The sequence below is a fragment of the Cynocephalus volans genome, chromosome 2 (genome assembly GCF_027409185.1).
Source record: "Cynocephalus volans isolate mCynVol1 chromosome 2, mCynVol1.pri, whole genome shotgun sequence".
Lineage (NCBI taxonomy): Eukaryota > Metazoa > Chordata > Mammalia > Dermoptera > Cynocephalidae > Cynocephalus > Cynocephalus volans.
In genome coordinates this window covers 376,917-398,879 of record NC_084461.1, presented here as the reverse complement: position 1 = coordinate 398,879, position 21,963 = coordinate 376,917, and the positions used below count along the sequence as shown (strand labels likewise).

Below are 21,963 nucleotides of genomic sequence, written 5' to 3'. Positions count from 1 at the left end.
AGTCTGACAGTGGGACTCTGAGATCCCGTCCTCAGAGGGTGTCCTGGCCGAGTGTGGCACCTGGCTCCCTTTCTGAGTCTAGCATGACCCCGCCATGAGATGAAGTTTCCTAAACTTGCCCTACTCAGGCCACGTCTCCCACCCACCTCATCAGAGATGACACTCCTATCCCACCTGCTGTCCTCACTGTCCAGCCAGAATGTGCCCACAACTTCTGCCCACTCACACCACTGTAGCTCACTGGGGTCCTGCTGGCATCGGAACAAAGCCCGCTCAGTACATCCTCCTGCAGATGCCAGACCTACTATGTGCCTCCCTCCATGCACACCCGCTGGCACCAACAGTCACACTCTGACCCCTGCTGCACACACACCTGACCTCAGGAGCCAGACCTCCTATCTTCCCCACGACATGGACTTCTAACAGGAAGACGCACAGCCATTACCTGATGTCTGGATATTTGCTGACCAGAGTCGAGACTTCCAGGTAGAGCAGCGAAGGGTCTGTCAGCTTAATAACTTCTGCGACAGCAATGATCGTGTCACAGTATCCATCCACGTCTTCTCCAAACCCCTAGAAGACAGCAGGAGTGTGAGGAGGTGCCCTCGGCTCCATCCCCCCAGGAGCCAGAGGCCCAGCTTAAGTGTGACGCTCTCGAAAGCCCCTTCTGGCGGGGGCTTTCCCCTTCCCACAGACACCTCAAGGCTCGTTCCAAAAGTCGGGGGGCTGATCTCGTGTAGCTGCTCAGCATCTGACGGGCCTAGGGAGAGACCGTGGTGAAGACACCTGGTCTCGCCTGTGCCTGCCACGCAGCCTAGTCACCGGGTGGCAGCCAGCACCTCACAAAACAAAACAGATGAGGGCAGGGATGGAAGCTGCAAGTCTCAGAGCCAAGGCTGCCACTCCCAGGGCACCTGCCTCTGTGGTAATGCGTTTCTCAACCACAAAGTCAGCAGGATCTGGATCCTGCTGAGGAAGAAGAGAGAATTAATCCGTTACCTGGTTCCTAAGGTGACTGATTCCAGTCAACTGGCCTAAAAAGCCCCAGGGGGGGAAACTGAAACACCAGCTCAGAAGAACCCTATTCCTGTGCTCCGGCGCCCGCGAGCCACGACACTCACAGACGCCAGCTTCCGGAAGAGGAAGCGCAGCTGCTCGGCCTCCCGGACCATCTTCTCCGCACCCTCCTTGCGCTCCTCGGCGCTCCGGAACGAGATGCGCTTCTGCATGGCGGCCCGCAGGTACTCCACCACCACGCGCCGGTGCGCCTCAGCCGTCATCCTCTGCGGGGACACACGCTCAGTGCTGGCACTGCCACTCGGGGAGGACGTGCCATTTTCTCTTAAACCTAAGTCAGCGTGTGGACAGAGTGGGGCACTTTCCTGCCCGCCTCTCATCAGTACAATGGCCAGGGTTTTAAAATAAATACATTTAGCTAAATGAGCACATCTGTGATTTTTTATGAACTTCAGAAATTCTTAACAGTATTGACTATGTTTCATTAAAACTGAAGGGTGAGGTAGAAGTTCTGATCTCACACCTGCAGCACCAGCAATGCAAAGGCTGTGGCAACTGGCAGGGGCAGAGTGGGCACCCAGTGGCACTAACTGTGTGGCCTTTGATCCCAGATGACAAGTTTGGAGGCCGAGGCCAGCCTAGCACCCACTTCCTCCTGTAAGCCTGGCTGGGGCCCAGGGCCTCTGGACGTTCCACACCCACTTCTTACTCTGCCCGTCTCCAAGCACCTCCCCACAAGGCACAATGTCAGTCCAGTGTGGGACAGTGACCACGACCCTGGGACCCCAGGGCCAGCCCAGCTCTGGCCTCATGGCCAGAAAGCCTCAGCATCAGGGGTCGCTGCCATGCTCAGCTGACTGCCGCAGTGTCTGAAAAGTGCAGAAGTTTCGCATGAAAGAGGAACCTGGAGCCCAGCTGTCTGGGGAGGTCTCAGGAAGGAGGATCCCAACAGGGGAAAGGGAACCTGAGGCCTGACAGCATGAGGAAGAGCGTGAAGCCAACGCAGGGCAGAGGGGCTTGTCTGCGTGGCCACGGTTCCCTCTACCACATGCGGGCACCAGAGAGCCCCTATGCAAGTCAGCCCTCAGCTATGCAACTGTGACTGTGATGGCCAGCTTGCTTCGTCAGGGCTGAGAGGCTACAGCAACTCCACTGGGAGTCTGCCTGAGGTCTGCTTGCCAAGTTGGTGAGTGAGCTCCTCTGAAAGTTGTCCTGGCACAGAAGAGAGATGCACACAGACCACTGGACCTGGGGCATGGCTGTCATGCCAAAGAGGAGGTCCACAAGGGCCCCAGACAAAACAAAGCATATGACACAGGCAGCAGACTTGAGCTGTGGAAAATGCCATGCAGCACTGCCATAGTAGAAAAGCCCAGCCCATGGTGACAGGTAAGCTGAGATAGGCCAGGATCTGATGGCAGCTGACTCAGAAAAAGCCCATGTTGTCCCTGGAGGAAAGCACCCTCACTTTAGAGTCCATTGTCCAAACATGAACTCACAAGCAATGATCATAAACAAGCAAGATGAGCCACCATGATGGAGTCAACAAAGGCAAGCCCAGATGTGGGGCCGGCTCCCCAGCCCAGCCTGAGGACTTCAGAAGGGGCTTATCAGAGGCCAACCAATGATGAGTCAGTGCACAGACACTTAAAGAAATTCCAGGTACAAACACGTGCAAGCAAAGATTCAACAGTGACCAGAGAAGTATGAAAAATAAACAACTACAATTTTCAGAAATAAAAATAAAATTATTGAAATGTAAATTTAATGGCTAGGAGAACTTCGTTTAAGGCTAGGTTATATTATCAATATAATTCTCATGATCTTGAGGTAAATACATTTAAAAAGCCAATAAGTTTGGCATTAAAATTAAGGGCATCATTCCTCAGAAGAAACTATGAGACAGTGAGAAACTGCGTTAGTTTGCCCAGACAGCCTTAACAAAGTCCCATGGCCGGGGTGGCTTAAACAGCAGACATTTTTCATCTCACAGTTCAGGAGGCTGGAAGTCTGAGATCAACGCGTGGCAGGGCTGGTTCCTTCTGAGGCCTCCCTCCCTGTGTGAAGACAGCATCTTCTCCGTGTTGCCTCACGTGGTCGTCCCTGTGTCCTAATCTCTTCTTTTGAGGACACCAGTCAGATTGGACTGGAGCCCACACTAATGACCTAATTTACCCTAATTACTTTTTAAAATACACTACCTCCAAACACAAACACTGGGTTCAGAACGTCAGCATATGCACTGTGGGGGGCACGATTCAGCCCAGAGCAGAAACATGCACAGATGGGAAGACAGCTACAACACACGTAACCCACCCAGATCTCATTTCCAGAACACCACAAAATCCTACGGACACATCAAAGTAACATAATCCGGTACAAAGATGTACAGAAGACTTTGATGGCAGCTCAGAAAAGAGGAATTCCAAACGGCCAATCAATAAAAACGTGTTTGATCTCGTCAGTCATGAGAGAAAGCCCGTTAAGACCACAGTGAGAGACTGCTCATTCCAGCAAGAACCCAGGCATTGGCACGCTGCTGGGGAACATAACGGGCTCAGCTCTCTAGAAACAGTGTGTTGTCTTCCAGAGACACTGCAGACAAGCACCCCCACGCCCCACTGCTAGTGCAGTGTGTGACAACAGAGCACAGAACACAATGAAAACAGACTCTGGTCAGCCTGCTCAGCCGGGCTGGGCAGGAAAGCCCGACAAAGAAAACACGCGGTGTGACGGCATTTATGCAAAGTCTGAACACAACACTAAGCTCCACCTGCAAGGGTGCGCACAGAAAACACCACAAGGCAGACGAGCGAGGTGGCAGCTGCCGCAGAAGCCAGGGCCAGGAGAATGGCGCGGGTGCCTGGGTGCGCATCCCTTGGGATTGGCCTGCACTACTCGGTGGATGGCGCCTCTGTTTAACTCACTTCTGAGTTAAGTGATCGAGGGAGACGAGAGGGCACATTGACAAAGGGGCAGCCAGACAGTCCATGTGAAGAGTGAGACGGGAAAGTCCTGGAAAAATCTCACTAACCACACAGCTCAGGAAGAAAGAAAAAGGCCAGAGAGTCCCAAGACATTAAAAAAACTGAATCCATGTTTAAAAAACATCTCCCCAACAGGAAACACTAGGTCCACATTTTACAGAGAAATTTTGCCAAACTTTCAAGGAACAAACAATTCCAATCTTACAAAAACTCTCCCAGATAATGGGAAAAAAGGGACCCCCCCCCAAACCATCCCATTAGGCTACTACAACCTTGACAGCCACGCCTGCCAAAGCAGGGAAAGAGCGGAAGATCGCAGGCCATTTTCTTGCATGCACATAGCTGGGGAAAAAAATCCCAAACAAAATAGTACAAAACTAAACCCAGCAAAGTACAAACTAGTAATACATCATAACTAAGCTGATTTTTATCCCAGAAATGCAAGGGTACATTAACGATAGACAAATCTTTAAATATATTTCACCACTTAACCAATTAAAGGAGAAAAGACCTAGGCCTATCTCCATAGCTACAGAACAAGCATTTAATGAAAGTCAACACCAAAATCATGGTTAAAAATCAAAACCCCACACACACTAACCTTAGCAAACAAGGAAAAGAAGGATGCTCCTTTACTGGCAGGAAAGTATTAACCAAAACCTTAAAGCAAGCACCATTTTTTTAAAAGAAAGTTTTCTTTGCTTTATTATGTCAAATCTCAGAGAAAAAAAGAGAAGCAGGCAACACTCAGGAGTCACGGTGGCCACTGATTTTGTTTGACAAAAATGGTTTGTATCTGCAACATTCTCCATTATCTTCTGTAAAATAATAGGAAATAAAACATGCGTTCCACAAAGTGAGGAAGGAAAGCCACCCCTCAGCCAGGGAGCCCCTTGCTGATGCGGGATGCGGTCTTGGGAGGAAACCACATGACCCACAATCACTGATGTGCACCCAGGCTCCACTGTGTCTGCCTCCTGGCAAACGGTACTTGGGGCTGACTGTGCTCCCAATTCTTACTCTGAGCTGATGTCAGAATGAACTGCCTGTCCTAAAAGGGAAGCCTCAAGGCAGGGGTGGCTAGTCCAGATGCCCTGGAGCCGTCCCCCATGTTCAAGCAGGGAGGAACTCTGGGGTGACAGAACCAGAATCCAGCACATGTACACAAACACACACACACATAATATACACATGTACAAACCACAAGCATGCAACACACACACATGCACACAACATACATGTTCACACACTAAACATATGCACAAAGACTACACGTGCACATGCACACAGTATACACACATGGACACATAGCATAAATATATACACACACGAGCATAATATATACACACCACACACACATGCAATATACACAGATGCACACAATCCATATGATTTACACACAAGCATGCAATACAGATGCACACAACATACACATGCACACACACCAAACACGTGCACTTGCACACAATATACACACGCCATAAACAACATATACACACGAACACATATGCATGCACACATGCTCACAATACATACACAAGCATACATGCACATGGAATATACACACACACACAATATACATACACGCGCACACACCCCACAAAATATACACATATGAATGCAATACACACATGCACACTACACAAACACACACACACTAAACATACATGTGCACAAGCACACAATATACACATACAGACACATACCACAAGCAATATACACACACATGCACACAATATACACACTCGCACTAACCAACACACATACATGCAATATACATGTGTGCACACATGCATATAAAACATGCACATAAAATATACACCACAAACACATGTGACATACACGTGCACACAACATACACACACATGCACACAACATACGTGCATACACAGATGCACACAATTTACACATATGCACACACAACAGACAATATATACACACACGTAGAATATACACACAGGCACACATACCACACATAATAGATACATACACACAGAACATACATGCACACATACACACACACTGCACACATGCACCACTCACACACATGCATGCAATATACACACATGCAAATGCACATAAAGTATACACCCTGTGCACATGCACCACTCACATCACATACATGCATGGAATACACACACACATGCACATATACCACACATAATGCACACGTCATTCACCCATCCCATGCACACATGCAGTATACATACATGTGCTCCTGCGCACACATAAACGCAACATATATCACCCACATATCACATGCACGCATGCAATATACACACATGTGCGCGCACACACAGCACGCACACCCTGTGCATGCACCACTCACACATCACACACACATGGCCTCCCTTTCCTTCGGGAACTCCTGCCTGGACTCCTCTAGACTGTCCCCAGTGGCTGGGAGGGAGGACAGATGTGGCTCTCATGTAGTGACCATGGCCCTGTCTTTCCTCATGGGCCATCATCAGGTGTGATCTCCTTTGACAGTATAGTGGTGCGTGTAGTGTGACAGTCAACTCCCACCCACAGTAGGGCAGTGAGCATGGGGACCCTCATCAGGGGTCCTGACCTCGTTGAGATGCTCCCTGCAGGGGTCGACTGGCACAAGGGAAGTGGGGGAGGTGGCGGTGTTGGAGAGGGTGCATGGGCCCCATTCATGTCCCTACTCTCACCGAAGACCCCCCATGGAGCCCACAGCCGGCCTCAACACAACACACTGGACCTGGCTGCTGTCTCTCAGACCAGGGAAGAGGGCACCCCCTGAGCACAAGCACAAGTGGGGCTGTCTTTGCACCAGTTATTAACACACACACTTGTCGCTCTGGAAGATTCTGGTCTAAGGTCTACTTTCACTGACCCTAACAACTGGCACAGAGGTGGCAGCATGTGGTGGTAGGGCCCCCACCAACCTCTAGCAGAGGCCTCCTGGCAGCTGTGAACAGCCAAATTAGTTTGGTCAATTTAAAACACCTGGGTCTCCCTATAAGTATCATTTTTAATGGCAGAGTTAGAAGAAATTTCCTTCAAAATCAGGAATTAGACAAGGACACCCACGGTGCTGGCTCTCCCAGCCAGTGTCAAGAAAGAAAAAGACACAAAATGTATAGAGAGCAGAACAGCAGGCAACACACAATGTCATTATTACTAGAAGAACAGTCTTCCCGAGAACTCCTGAAAGGATCTAGAAACAAATCACTAGGAATAATCAGAAAGTTTTACAACATGCTGTATGTAAGTTCGATATATCAAACCACTTATGTTTCTATCAACCAGAAAACAAGCAGGTAGAAAGCCTAATCTTACAAAGTAACACTTTTAATAGCAACTAGAAGGAACGGCATCTGGGACCCATGCATCACTGGAGACTTGGAGAAGCCTCACGCTTCAGGGGGTCCCGAGGCACTGTCCCTCAAGAGGGTGGGGCTCCAGACCCTGGGCGTGGAGTGTGGAGACCAGGACGGGCTCTGCATGCATACAGGCAGCAGGAAACTGAACACAGTCCTTCTGTCTCCTGCTTACAACGGGCTCCCGGGCTCTCCTCTGGGCTGGCGCCACCTGTAAGAGCCCCGGGGCCCCCGCGGGGACGGAGAAAGGCTGCAGCCCACCCTGTGCACAGGGCAGGGATATGAGGGAACTGCTGTTTCTCACCAGTCCTCACAGCCCCCCACTCCCCACTCCGCCTTCTAGGGTCCCTGGCATTGCTGATGTCTCCCCACCCACAGGGGTGTCGGGAGGGAGTAAAGTTGATGAACGTTCTCAGTCTTCACTCAGAAGCCCACCACCTCCACCTGATCTTTAGCACAGTGTAATGACTCTTGCCTTGCTTGGGTTACCAGAACGACTGGTCAACCCCCACTCAGAAGAACCAACAGGATCTGAATTCCACACATGACACAAGGCAGGCTCCAGCACGAAGGTGGACAACTGGCTAGGTTCCACATTCTTACCTTTTTATAGGGCTTTTTAATCTTGGCAAAATCGTTGAAATAGTCTTCCACGGTGACGCAGATGATGTCCACAGCGTTTGATCCTAACAGCCACTTCTTTGTCATTAATTCATTCAGATGTTGCTGAAAAGCACAAACCAATCGCAGGGATCACTGCCAGGAACAACGTCCACAAGTCATGCGCTTTGGGGAGGGCGGTGCTTCCGGCCTGTCTTTGTGACTTACTGATCTTTTAACTATGATGGCAACACATACTCATGTAAAAATTCTACTATTGTATCATCTGCAAATGTGTACGTTAAATACAAGAGATTTACACCACATATAACTTCCATAATGATCTTCACAAAATGACATGTTAAGTATGTAAATATCTATGCATGCACATAATTTTACTACTAATGGCTACATATATGTACCATATGAATACTCTAGTTTATTTACCCCATTCTTTACCAATGGATAGACCTTTAAAAGTTTTTCACATTTTACAATTATAAAAATAATGCTGCAGTGAATCTGTGTATGTCTGCAGGTGAAATTCCTTAAAGTGGAATTCCTCAGTCAAAATGTATGCAAATTAAAACTCAATGTTTGTAATCCTCGCATCCAGCTAAGCAACACGTAATATCCAGTCTAGTCTGCACCTCTCTGATGATCAGTAAGACTGGACATTTGTTTCATGTTCAGGACACTGATCTTTTTCTGTGAAGTGGTCATTCACATCCTTTGTCTATTCATTATATTGTCTTTTCTAAAATTTTGAAATAATGTCAAATGCAAACAATTCCTTTTTTTCCTAAACCATTTTTAAGAAAGCTAAAAGTGTCAAGCCTTTATACCCCGGAGCACTTCCACATGTATGTCCACGCTCTGATGCACTGCAGCACAAAGACAGAAACCACAGGGTTCTCCACCGACCACCACGGAGCTCCCTTCCCAGCAAGACCCATAAGATGACTATGGCTTTATTTTTAAATATATACTGATTTCTGCCAATAGATCTAAATAGTGCTAAACCATCTCTGTACTTCTGAAATAAACCCTACTTGGTCATGGTATGTCATACCTCTGATATGACGCTAAATTCATTTTGTCAATGATTTGTATGTATGTGTTTTGCTTTTTTATTCAAAATTGAGATGGGTCTGCGTGCTGTGGTGTGTGGGGCTGTGCTTTCCACTGGGTTCTGTGACAGGTTTCTACACACTTGATCTATTTTGTGATACATTAAGGAGTTCGATGTCTCTAATATGCATGGGGAGTCTCTACTGTATTGCGCACGAGCATCACAGAGGGCACGTACATAGCCCGCGGTGTGTGTCCTCAAGCGCAGCATGGAATCACTTGTGTTTCAGCCAGAACCCACCTCCAGGTCCAGGAAGACCTCCTCCAGCAGGCTGCCACAACCCTCCTTCGCAATGGCGTCCAAAATCCCGTCCATGTTTGGTTGGCTCAGAGACGCACCCTCCTCCACTCCATTTCTTAAATACTTCCTTTTTAAACTGACTATGGATTCTCTGCAAGGAAACATCTCAGGTTCAACAAGCAGCTGAGTATTCCTGCACTTTCTCTCTTGTTCCTCGGCCCCTGCTTCTGTGATGGTCACTTACTTAAAGGTCTGGCAGTTGTTGATGACTGCGATCACGTACTGAACATAGCAGTGCGGGTGCTGCCGATTGCGCAGGTGGTCTTCTTTATACAACTGAACTTCATCTTTGTATCTAAGAGACACAACCCGACATCAAAAATATTCTTAAAGGATAACCTAGAGCTGTTTCAAATGCCGTGCTGACATTATACCTAATACAGAAATTTCACATCAGTAACAATGGACCAGATGAGTCTTTAAAAATAACATAAATGTTTGGATGATCCATACTGTTAATGGAAGAACAGACAAGTTGATCATTTCATATCAGGCTTTGAAATGTGATTCAATATCCTGATTATAAAAATATTCTGAAATAGCTGACTGTGAGTAACTAGGAAAGCATTATCTTATCTCATGTGACAGTGCTAGGAACTTCATTGAATGTCAGGCAAAATGCCCTCCCGAAACTCTGCCTGAAGAAATAAAATTAAAAACAGACTCTACAAATGTCAAAAACACAAACAACTGAAGGGTGCACACATTTTTTAAGTTACTGTGGAGATTACCAAACATACACGGGAGCAGAAGAACAGTAAAACCAACGTGCTGGCTGTGCTTGTAGGAGATGTTGAGAAAGGCTAACTGAAAATCGGCCAATAAAGGGAGAGAATTAAGCATTTATTCTGCCTTTCTGCCCAAAGTGTGGTTCAGGTAATCAAACAGCTGAAGTTGATCAGGGAATGTTCCTCTTTATAGATGATTCCACTTCATAAATGACACTGACATCTAAAAAAATGACTAACATCTGAATGGATGGCAGATGGGATCCTGAGTGAGGGGCTGTCAGTACCTGAGCCACCAGAGCAGGACAGACGGACACCACGTCCACTGACACTGCAACATGGAGGGCCCACAGGCCAGGAAATAAACAGGGATCCCAGCATGCCTTAGAGTCGACTTCTGGTTCACGGGCAGATGTCAGTTTGAGGACCAGGCTGAGGGACACCATCAGGATTCTGTACACTACAGGACAATGACCACCCATCTCTCCCACAAGCCAGTGGCTTAAAGAGGGGAGGGGCTGCTTGACTGCACCAGAGACTCGGGAGCCCTAACAACCACGTGTGCTGCAGACCTGCAAGTCCAACCTGATACGTAACTGCAAGATGATATGTTTGAGACAACTGGGAAACCCAAATACAAACTTGGTGTCAGATTAACTTTTTATGTGACTTGATGGCACTGTAGCTGCAGTAGAGAATATAAGAGCTGAAATGTCAGTGTCTGAGCTCTGCTTTAAGGTACTTCAGCCAAGAGACGACACAGGCAGGGGAGCAGGCAGCAGACTAGATCAGGCTGGCTACAAAGGACAGATTTTGAACCTGCACGACGGGTGAACTCAGTTTCTCATGCTGCTCTTTCTACTTCTGCACAGATCTGAAAATCTTCATCATAACACTTCAGAGGGAAGGTGGCAGGCTGGGACAGAGCCCACTGTCGAGGGCACACTGCCCGCCCCCCACAGTGGGCAGTGACCACTGCCCCTAGCATGGCTATCCCCCGCCCTCCATAAAGTCCAGGTGACAGAAAAGGCACCAGTCCTAGGACACCAGGGGGAATGGCAGCATCGACTCAAAGGAAAGATTGTAGGAATCTACTTCACCTTTTTGAGTTTCTCAATAACAAGGGGAGGTGACAGACGGGGAATCTCCAAGTTTAAGGTTTTTTTAATAACAGGCATATTAGGATCAACAAATTTTTGCTTTTAATTTTTAAAAACATAATTTCTAAGTTATCACATTGGCAAAAATACATACCTACTTAGGAAAGAATTCATTTGCTGAAGACACAAAACTAGTACCTTTGTTTTCAAATCTTCACTTATCTGAGCAGCAACTTGAAGATTCTGTTCAAACATCTAAAAATTGGAGAACTTATGAACTCTTATATAATTGCACAAAAGTATACTTAGAGTGCAGGTTTCCCATTATATAAAACCCCCATCTGCTAACTGGTAGTTAGGATAGTCCAAATTCAGAGGGAAAAAAAGAAACCACTTAAAAAATAATGAAGTTAGTTAAAAAAACAAATAACTTTCAAATCAGGTAAAAAACCAAGCAAATCATTTCCTAATTACCTACGAGTTGGTTTCTACCAAGGGAGAAATGTCTATTCTCACCCTGCATTACTGGAGTTTTCATGTGCTGACGTGAGGCATGGCAGGGCAGAGGTCAGGGTGCTGGGGGTCATGTCTGGGGTCATAGCTGGGACTCTGCATTCTGAGCTTCTAGCTTCTCCTGAAAGTAATTCACTCACCCGTAAGTATTTTGTGATGCAGATTTATTAAGAATCAGGAGGCTGGGGAAGGGGCCAGGCCCTGGGTAGAGCTGAGAAGGGGACAGGACACCAATCTGTGGTGGGATAATCCAGAGGGAAACCACCCGCCAGCCCTCACTTCTGCCTGGCTACAGTCCAGACACCTTTCAGCAGACAGGGTCCCAAGTGAATATTCTAACACTACTCAGTATTCCTACAGAAAAGGACAGAAAGGAAACGGGAGGACACAAGTAGGAGGCCAGGCACTAAAAAATAAACTAACTGTAAGAACACACGTTGATCTAACACCTAGTACTGTGACTGTCATATAGGAAAGTAACTTTAAAATGATAAAGGACTCTCCCCCAAATTCACCAGATCACTCAATTACGTAACATTTTTTAAGATAAATATTGCCATTAACAACAGTAAGAAACGTTGAACAAGCAAACTCAAATTTGAAAGTCATACATAAATTACATATAATTAGGTCCTGGTTCAAACCCAAAAAGACTAGGAAAACTAAAGTAACCCTGGGCAAAACTACTTGATAAGTACAATCCTGGGTTTGTTTCTTTGGCTCCAGAGAGTGAGACAGAGAAGAGAACGGCTTAGAGGCACCAGGCAGGGTTCTAGACATCTTTACTACACTCTATAAATGAAGATAAAGGGTATTGAGTTTGTAAAACCTGCAGATCCTGTGGGCCACCCAGGAAGTGGAGCCATGGAAAACCCCGGCAGGAGGTACCTGGAAGACGATGGCAGGCAGCGTTGTCTGGTAGTACCCGTCTTGGTCTGCTTCGGGCTCAGTCTCTTTGACCCAGTCTTTCCTATCTGTTTCTAGTGCTTTCCGCAGCCAGGCAATGATGTTCGACTAAAGGAAGTTGAGCATCATGGAGAAAAGAAGGAAGAACAGGCACTTCTGAGTTACACCATGCGGTTGCTCTGCAGCGGCGTGCAGCTGCACAGACAGACACAGCGTGTCACGGTAACCCCTGCTCCCAAACACAATGGGCGCCAGAGTGGGGACCTCGTGAGCCATCTCCATGGTGGCAGTGCCCACACCAGCCTGTGGACTTTAACCAGATAAAGGAGGAGAATGCGTGAAAGTCTTTTGGATGGCCTTCATGCCGCAGCACAAGGCCACATTCATCCCAAGGGCAGAGTACAAGGCAGGCAGGCCTCTGGCCAGACCCAGTTCACCCGAGACCAGATACAATAGCCCCCCAACCGTTTCCCAGGGACACCACAGCACTCTGGTCAGAACGTGGTCTTGTTGCTTAGCTAGAAACACTCTCTCCTGGAAGCAAACCCCGACCAACTGATCTTACTCTGAGACCACCTGGTGGTCATTAGGCCGCCCAGGGTCTCCTAACTGTCACCCTGCCATGGGGACTCAGAGCTATGAGCCTGGCAGGCATGACCCCACGTCTCTGGACACCCCAGCAGATGAGGGTCCTGGGTCTGTGGAATGGACACCCCAGACAAGCTCCAGATCCAGAAACAGAGCCAGGGCAGCCAAGCAACGTGCCCCTAGGAAGTAAGTGTCAAAGCCCAGTTTACGCAGACCACCAATGCTGTGGTCCTGGCTCTGCAGGCAGCCTCTACTCACAGTGAGCGTTGACATGTATGTGTCGAGCAGCTCAGAGACCACGTGTGGAGAAAGCAAAGGCTCCAGGGTACTGACGTCTACTTCTGGTGCCAGCTCTACGTTCCCCATCATCTCCACACTGCAGAGAGACCAGGAGCGGGTGATGAGTCATGGGGATGCAGGAAGTATTTCCTCAAGCATGTCTAAGGACTGTCCCACTATCACACAACTCGGGAAAAGACAGAGGGGCTTTGTGGGGGATGCCAGGTGAGGCAGTCAGGGACTTAGGGTCCCCTGTGACGCCCCCTTGCAGGCTAAGCAGCCTTGTCAGTCACTGCAGCCTGGCTCCGCCAACTGAACCAGCTTCACTGGGGCTGTGGCTCAGATGCAGGAGGAGCCCAGGAGGACGAGATCTGTCTGTTCTGTTCACTGCACCTCCTGAGCCAAGACCAGGGACTGGTACACAGGAGGGGCTGGATGAACAACTTTCATTAAATAAGAAGGTGGTGAGAAAGCATGCAACTGCAAATACAGCCACTGAAGTCAGCGCCGGTGACCTCCGCAGGAGGATAGGACCAGAGGACAGCACGCACAGCATAATGTGGAGTATACTAACATTTATAAAGCAAATGTATTTCACAGGGCCTAGTTTCCAAAGCCCTGCAGTTTCAGATATAACCTAACTTTTCAAATAACATATAGAAATGTTAAGCTTTCAAAAGACAGGAAACTTTCCCCAGGCTAAAGTCTCTGTCGTAGATAAAGAATTGTAACACAGCAAAATTGCTGGCTCAAGGACAGATGTCCCTGGAGCAGATTAACCTACTGATTGATACATTAAGGAAGTTGCTTTATTGTTATGTAAGCATACTGAAGAAACTGCTGCAGGAAAAGACAGTATTTGCTAAGAACAAGCTTTTGTTGGTAGATCGACTTAACCTTTTGCAAATTACATTATGGAATGTCACTGTGTTATTTCCCTGATGTTACCAGCCTCTATCGTTAAACTATACTTAGCCATAACTCCACCTATGTTCCTTTTCTGTAACTTTCTGGCCTGGAGAATAAATGCTGAGACAGAAGCCCAGTCCGGTGTTAACTTCCTGAGGACGAATGCCTCTCTCTTGAGAGTTCCTGGAAATTAACCCCTTCAGGGTTTCTCACTGCTCAGAAGAAATGGGCTTTGAGTAATCCTTTGCATCTCCGTCACCCAGGGGAAGAGAGGTGACAAAGAGAATGCAACAGCATAACCCACGGAAAACACGCCGGCGAGCCCAAGCTCAACCTGCCCAGTCCACCGTGCAGAAGTCAGGGCAAATGTTAAGTTTCAGAAAAGAAGTTTTCATTGGAAGCAGCTAACATTTGTGTATGTGGCTTAGTTCTGAAAAGTCTAAGGTTTGAATGTTCACAAAACTCATGTCTCATGCTACATCCCTAATATGTATTTAGAATAACACTGAATAATATTAATAGCTAGTCCACTCTCTTTAAGAAATTTAAGGTTTTCCTGAGTGAAAAAGTGCTTCATAAATTTCTGCAAGTATCAAAAAAGTACTTATTCAACCTAGATTAATTGTGACCTCAATTCAGCGTGTAAACACTGCCATTGTGAAAGCAGCTCAGCTTCCCTGAGAAAGTCTGGTAAGAAGAAGCACAGGAGACTGACAAGAAGCTCTCAGAGAACGCCCAGGGACAGGAAAATGCTCACACTGTGGTGTGCAAGAAAGATGACCAAGGCACAAAGCTGTAGCTTACACCCATGCCTGCCCCACAGCCTGGGGGCAAGAGCTCAGGAGAGGGCCCGGGGCTGGACTGGAATCCTGCTTCTCACTCGCTTGCCATGTGAACATGGGCATGTCACTTACTCCCCCTGTGCCTCAGTTTCCTCATAATGCCTCAGGGGGCTGTTAACATATTAAGGCACAATGTCAAGGCCTGCAGTGGAGGCTCCAGAACGGGACAATCACAGTGCCCAGCTCATAAGCCGCATGAGAAGCAGGGGAGGGGACACAGGAGGCACGGAGGCGGGGGCCATGCACAGGGAAGGAAACTGTTAGGGCCAGCCACAGCAATCATCCTTGATGGGTGACACTTTTTTCTCTTTATATCTTTCTGTACTGAAGTGTAGAAATTCTCTACCATAAAACAGTTACCAGTAAACAAAAAACCCCACAAAATACAAATAAAAAATAACAAACATCACTGCTAAAAAAAGAGATTAATTTCTCCACAGCAGTGACAAGACAGGGGGAAAAAAAATTCCAACACATCACTTTGAATCGTTTTCTGTCCATGAAACCATGCAAAATTAAAATAAACTGTTATTTCAGCTACCAACTCCTAGGCATTTCAGAATAACTGCCTTGTTTTTCAAATGCTACCTCAAGCTAATCTGTGCAGAAGTGGCTCAGGTTTCTCACATGAAGTGAAAAATCCCCATACTAAAACACAGAAGGGTCACTGACTTTCCTGAAACTGCATATACTTGCAACTGTTTAATTTTGAAAGATTAACTGCTACCATGTCCCGGTTATGAGAAACCAAACACACTGTCACTAGAAGTTGGGAGGACAATGTTGGTGGTCTCCTTACCAGATGGATGACTCTGTACAGGTCATGGCATGTCCTGGGACATGTCCTCACCTGTAAAATGGGGTAGCACACACCTGCCTCGTGGTCCACTAAGGAAGTCAGCCAGCCCACAGTAGCACAGAAAACAAGCCCCACGCTGAACCTCTCACTACAATGCTAACCACGATGGGACATCAAGGGTGGAGACACCACCAGAGGTGGGGCCCTGGCCTCACAAACATGTCCCCAACAGGTGAACCAGGAGACCTTCATAAGCCAGAAAACAATGCCCATGCGCACAAGCACCTGCCCACAGCAAGACCATTGGGCCACTGCTGGCACATATTTTATGTAGGAACACAGATTCCCATGTAAAAGAAACATAAGGCACAAAGCTGGCTCTACCTTGTGTAGGTGTTCAGGACCCACGTCAGGAGGCTCACGATCTCATTGGCTTCCAAGTCTTCCGATGCGAGCTCCTGCATCCGCGTGCTCAAGGCTTGGTGGTACATGTTCAGGAGGTTTTTGAAGATCTCATAATGGGGAGGAAAACACTGCACCATCAGGTTTTTGGCAATGATGAGGTCATCTAGGACGTACTTCCTTATAATTTCTAGGTGGCGGACGAGCCACATCTTGTCAGACTCTCTGGTGTCTGCCTGTGTGCCCTCGATTCTAGTGGTCACAGTCCTCTCCAAGATGGCAAACATTTTCTCTTTCCAACTTTTGGGCCTCCCAGGAGGAACAAAGCCAGTTTGCTTTTTTCGGTCAAGAATACGCCTGTCAATTTTTTCTTCCCTTTCAATTATCCTGACAACTGAGACCAGCAAGGTGGGGTCACGGCGGACAGTGACCAGTGACCTCTGCAGCACCATCCACAGCTGCTTGGCCAGCTCGTCAGAGAGCCCCTGCGTGCTGCCAAAGTAGCCGTGGATGAGGGTCATGTCACGTGTGTTCCCACTGTCCATGCGGTACTGCTCATACATCAGCCCGTCCCGGGAGCACTCCAGATCCATCAGCTTCCGGTGGGCTTGCAGGAGCGCCCCTTGTTCAATTAGGTCCTGGGTCTCCCTCACAATCTCGGGCACTAGGGAAAAAGAGTACTTATCAACCTAGATTAATTGTGGCACCATAAAAAAAAAAAAAACCCAAACATAAAAGACTGTGTGCAGGATTCTAGGAAGATAGCAGAGCAGGAGCACCAGGAATCCATCTCCCCACCTAGAAAGCAACTGCACTAGCAGAATCTGTCTGGTGTAACTATTTTGGAACTCTGGAGTCTACTGAAGGCTTGCAACTTCTAGGGGAAGGTGTGGATGGTAAATTGCAGCTAATTTTGGTCAATTTTAACTCATAGCACAACAGCAGCTACCCATCCCACACCCCTAGCCCCTTGGCAGGAAGCTGTGTTCCTGCCAAAGCAAACAGAAACTGTCCTTGAAAAAGACCTGATGGCAGATCTACTAGATAAAGACTTTAAAACAACTGTTTAAAGATACTCAAAGAACTAAAAGAAGATATGGACAAGTAAAAGAAAATGATGGATGTATGAACAAAATGGAAATATCAATAAAGAGATAGAAAACATAAAAAGAAACCAAAAAGAAAATCTGGAGCTGACAAGTACAATAACTGAAATGAAAAAAATCACTAGAGGAATTCAAAGGCAGATTTGAGCAGGCCTAAGAAAGAATTGGCGAATGTGATGATAGGACAATGGGAATTATCAAACATGAGGAACAGAAAGAAAAAAAAAAATTGGAAGTGAACAAAACCCAAGGGACCTTGCAGACACCATCTAGAAGACCAACATACACAAAGTGGGAGTTCCAGAAAGAGGAGAAATGGACAAAGAGGTTGATTATCTGAAGAAATAATGGCTAAAAAGTTTCCAAGTTTGTTGAAAGACATGGATGAAGTTCAATGACCTCCAAGCAGGAAAAACTCAAAAAGACACAAACCAAGACCCAATATAATTGAACTGCTGAAAGACAAAGACCAAGAGAGAATTTTGAAAACAGCAAGAGAGAAATGACTTGTTGCATACAAGGATCCTCATTAAAATTATTACCAGATTTCTCATAAGAAACTTTGGCAGGCAGAAGGCAGATGTATTCAAACTGCTAAAAGAAAAACACTGCCAACCAAGAATCTTATATTTAGCAAAACGGTCACTCAAAAGTAAGAGACATATTAAGACATTCCTAGATAAACAAAAGCTGAAGGAGTTTGTTACCACTAGATCTACCCTACAAGAAATGCTCAAGGGAGTCTTGCAGGGTGAAATAAAAGGAAGCTAGACAATAACTCAAAGCTATATGAAGAAATAAAGATCTCAGTACAGGTAAATACATTGGCAATTATAAAATCTAGGATTACTGTAACTTTGGTTTTTAACTCAACTTTTTGTTCTCTACATGATTTAAGAGACCAATACATTAAACAAAAGTCTAAAAGCCAGTACTACAACTGGATTCTAACTCCACATTTTGTCTTCTATGTAATTTAAGAAACTAATGCATTAAAGAAACAATTATTAGTCTATATTTTTGAACACACAATGTACAAAGATGTAAGTTGTGACATCAACAACTGAAAGGGGGTCGGGACAGAGTTGTATAGGGATAGTGCTTTTGTGTGTTATAAATTCAAAATGGAGTGATATAATGTCAGGATGTTAAATTAAATCTCAATGGTAACCACAAAGAAAATAGCTATAGAATATACACAAAAGAAATAAGGAAGGAATTAAAATACTTCAGTAAAAATAAAATTATTAGTAAGTACAAAAATATTTATAAATGTTATATCTTTTTGCTAGATTGAACCTTCTACCTAACATCTTATACAAAAACTAACTTAAAATGCATCAAAAAATGTAAATAAAAGAGTTAAAACTATAAAACACATAGAAGAAAACATAGGGCAAAAGCTTCATGACACTGGATTTGCCAATGATTTCTTGGATAGGACAGCAAAGACACAGGCAACAAAAGAAAAAACAGATAAATTGGAGTTCATGAAAATTAAAAACTTGTGTGCATCAAAAGCCACTATCCAAAGAGTAAAAGCACAACCCACAGAATGGGAAAAATATTTGCAAATCATACATCTGATAAAGGAGTAATATCCAGGATATATAGAGAATACCTAAAGTCAAAAACAAAATAACAACCTGATTAAAAAATGGGCAAAGGACTTGGATATTTCTCTAAAGAAGATAAACAGATGGCCAATAAGCACATGATAAGATGCTTAACATCAGCAATCATTACAGAAATGCAAGTCAAAGTTACAAGATACCATCTCACACCTAGTAGGATGGCTACTATCAAAAAAACAGAAAATCACAAGTGTTGGCAAGGATGTGGACAACGTAGAACCCTTGTGCACTACTGGTGGGAATGTAAAATGGTGCCCCCAATGTGAAAAACAGTGTGGCAGTTCCTCAAAAAACTAAAAATACAATGAACACATGATCCAGCAATTCTACTTCTGGGTACACACTCAAAAGAACCGAAAGCATGATATCTACACACCCATGTTCACAGAAGCATTATTCATAATAGCAAAAATATAGAAGCAACCCAGGTGTCTGTCCAGTGACATTTGAATGGATATGTACAATGTGATATAGACCTAAGATGGAATGTTATTTAGCCTTAGAAAGGAAGGAAATTCTGACACATGCTGCAACATACATGAACCTTGAAGACATTTCGCTACAAGCCAGATGCAGAGACAATACTCTACAATTCCATTTGTATGAGGTCCCAGAGTAGTCAAATTCAGAGACAGAAACATGAGTGCACTTGAAAAAGTTCATGGAAAAATAAAATGGAAAGATAATACAAATCTTTCTATGAACAAGTACACTTGTGGAATGGTAGTTGTCAGGGGATGGGGGAGGGAGGGGGTAAATGGTGAGTTATTGTTTAATGGGTATAGATTTTCATTTTTTCAAGATGGGAAGAGTTCTGAAGGTGGTTGGTGGCAATGGTTGCACCACAACACGAATATACTTAATATCACTGACCATACACTTAAAAATTGCTAAGATGGAAAATTCTGTCATGTGTATTTTATCATACTAAAAAAATGGGGGGAGGGGGCTGTTTGCTCAGCATTATTGAATTACAGGCAACAAGAAAAGTCTGGATGGAACCAAACAACCACATCTTCCTGATGAAAATTTATCCCTAACAAAAAATACACATACGGGAGCTAAAAAAACAAAACAAAACAAATAAATAAAAAAAAGAAAGAAAAAGATACAACAATTACAATAATTTGTTGAATTTTCAAAAGGAGAGAATACAACTGAGGCCACCAGAGGTGGGAAACGGGCAAGGGGAAGGGTTAGTAGGAAATTGTTAAAGGGCTACAAAAAATGATTACATTATATAATGTTGAATATACTAATTATCTTGATTTGAATATCACACATTGCACACAGGGTTTTTTTTGAGGGGGGAGGTGCCGCTGGCCTGTGTCGGGATCCGAACCCATGACCTTGGTGTTATAAGGCTGGCTCTAACCAACTGAGCTAACTGGCCAGCCCTGCACACATGTATTGATATTCAACACCACACCCCACAGACATTTACAATCGATTATATTTCAATTAAAAAGAACAACAATAAAGTTAAAAACAAACAAACAAACAAACAAAAAATACACATACAATGCAGGCTCAGTTGTACATAGAGGGAAGAAAATTATTTTCAACTGCTGTGGATGAACTCATTCCAGTAATGTAACTTTTTTGGTCCTTAGGCATTAGTTTTATAAGACTGGAAGGAAATGTATCCAGTCAACAGGAAATTGTAAGAGGAGAGAAATTAACTAGAAGGCGCTGGCTGAAAGTTGCGAAGGAGATTCAGGCCTGGGGACTTTGTCCAGTTCCAGGCAGTCAACACCTACCAGCTTCCTGAGCACCTCTACGGACTCGGCATTGCTGTGCCACTTGTGGGGGATGCAGGAAGCGACACGGACTGTGGCCCCCCATGTAGCCCTACATATCCTACCCACAGAAGACGGGCATGTGCGGAGCAGTGGCACAGGTACTCCACATGCTGTGTCCGCAGGCAAAAGAGGTGTCTAGAGGAGTAGGGGCTGGACAGGACACAGGTTACCCAGGTGTGTCATGGGCAGGAGCAAGTCCCCCATGCCACGGGCGATGGGGAGAACTGCACCACACCACTGACCTCAGGAGCAGAGCAACGTTTGGCCTTCGTGTTGCAGATGGCAGCTCTGATACTTCAGAATCCAAGAGTGGAGGGCATGGGATTGCTACAGATGTGAGATGTGTGTGATAAGGACATCAGTGCAGAGGGGAGGGACAGAAAGGACTGGTCAAGAGACCAGAGACAAGGATAAAAAAGGAAAGACGTCAGACCATGCCAAGGCTTCTTCTTGGGGAGCCTGAAGGATGCTGGTGACCCTCACAGAGAGAAGGGACCAAGGGGAGGGATGGGATCTGGAGGTGGAAGACCAGGCGCTCCTGTCACAGTGAGTATGAGGAGACAGTGTGAACAGCAACTCTGGGAGCTGCTGCCCAAGCACAGGCTGTCCAGCACTCTGCAGCCACTACCCACGGTATTCAGGAAAAGACTCGGAAAGGGTGGGTCCCCCAACCTCCTGCCCCTCCACTCTCGTCCCCCGCCACACCTCCACCGCATCTGCTCCAATCACAACTGACACTGACACTGCTGAGTGCCACCAGGCCCGCGGACACACTCCTCCCTCTCCCATCCCCACACCCTGCAGCTCCTTCATTAGGCTGGACTTGGCAGAGTCCCAGCCATGACCTAACAGCCACACTGCAGCCGAGGGCACGGGGCTCGCCAGGGGCTCCTTCCACACAGAGTCCGCATGGCTATCCACTCCCTTGCCTCCGCCCTGACACGAAACAGCAAACATTCCACCAGCCTCACC

General features: G+C 46.1%; 1 protein-coding gene across 1 annotated transcript in view; it reads right to left on the bottom strand.

The window, feature by feature from the left end:
• Window positions 1-21,963, bottom strand: part of EXOC3 (exocyst complex component 3) — a 28,699-nt gene that overhangs the window by 2,088 nt on the left and 4,648 nt on the right. Inside the window, exons 4-12 of the mRNA XM_063086051.1 lie at window positions 16,432-17,113; window positions 13,477-13,594; window positions 12,613-12,738; window positions 11,366-11,466; window positions 9,568-9,678; window positions 9,324-9,474; window positions 7,955-8,077; window positions 1,122-1,283; window positions 446-573 (exon numbers count right to left, since the gene is read on the bottom strand). Coding sequence (XP_062942121.1) covers window positions 446-573; window positions 1,122-1,283; window positions 7,955-8,077; window positions 9,324-9,474; window positions 9,568-9,678; window positions 11,366-11,466; window positions 12,613-12,738; window positions 13,477-13,594; window positions 16,432-17,113 — 1,702 coding nt within the window. The remainder of the gene's footprint in view (window positions 1-445; window positions 574-1,121; window positions 1,284-7,954; window positions 8,078-9,323; window positions 9,475-9,567; window positions 9,679-11,365; window positions 11,467-12,612; window positions 12,739-13,476; window positions 13,595-16,431; window positions 17,114-21,963) is intronic.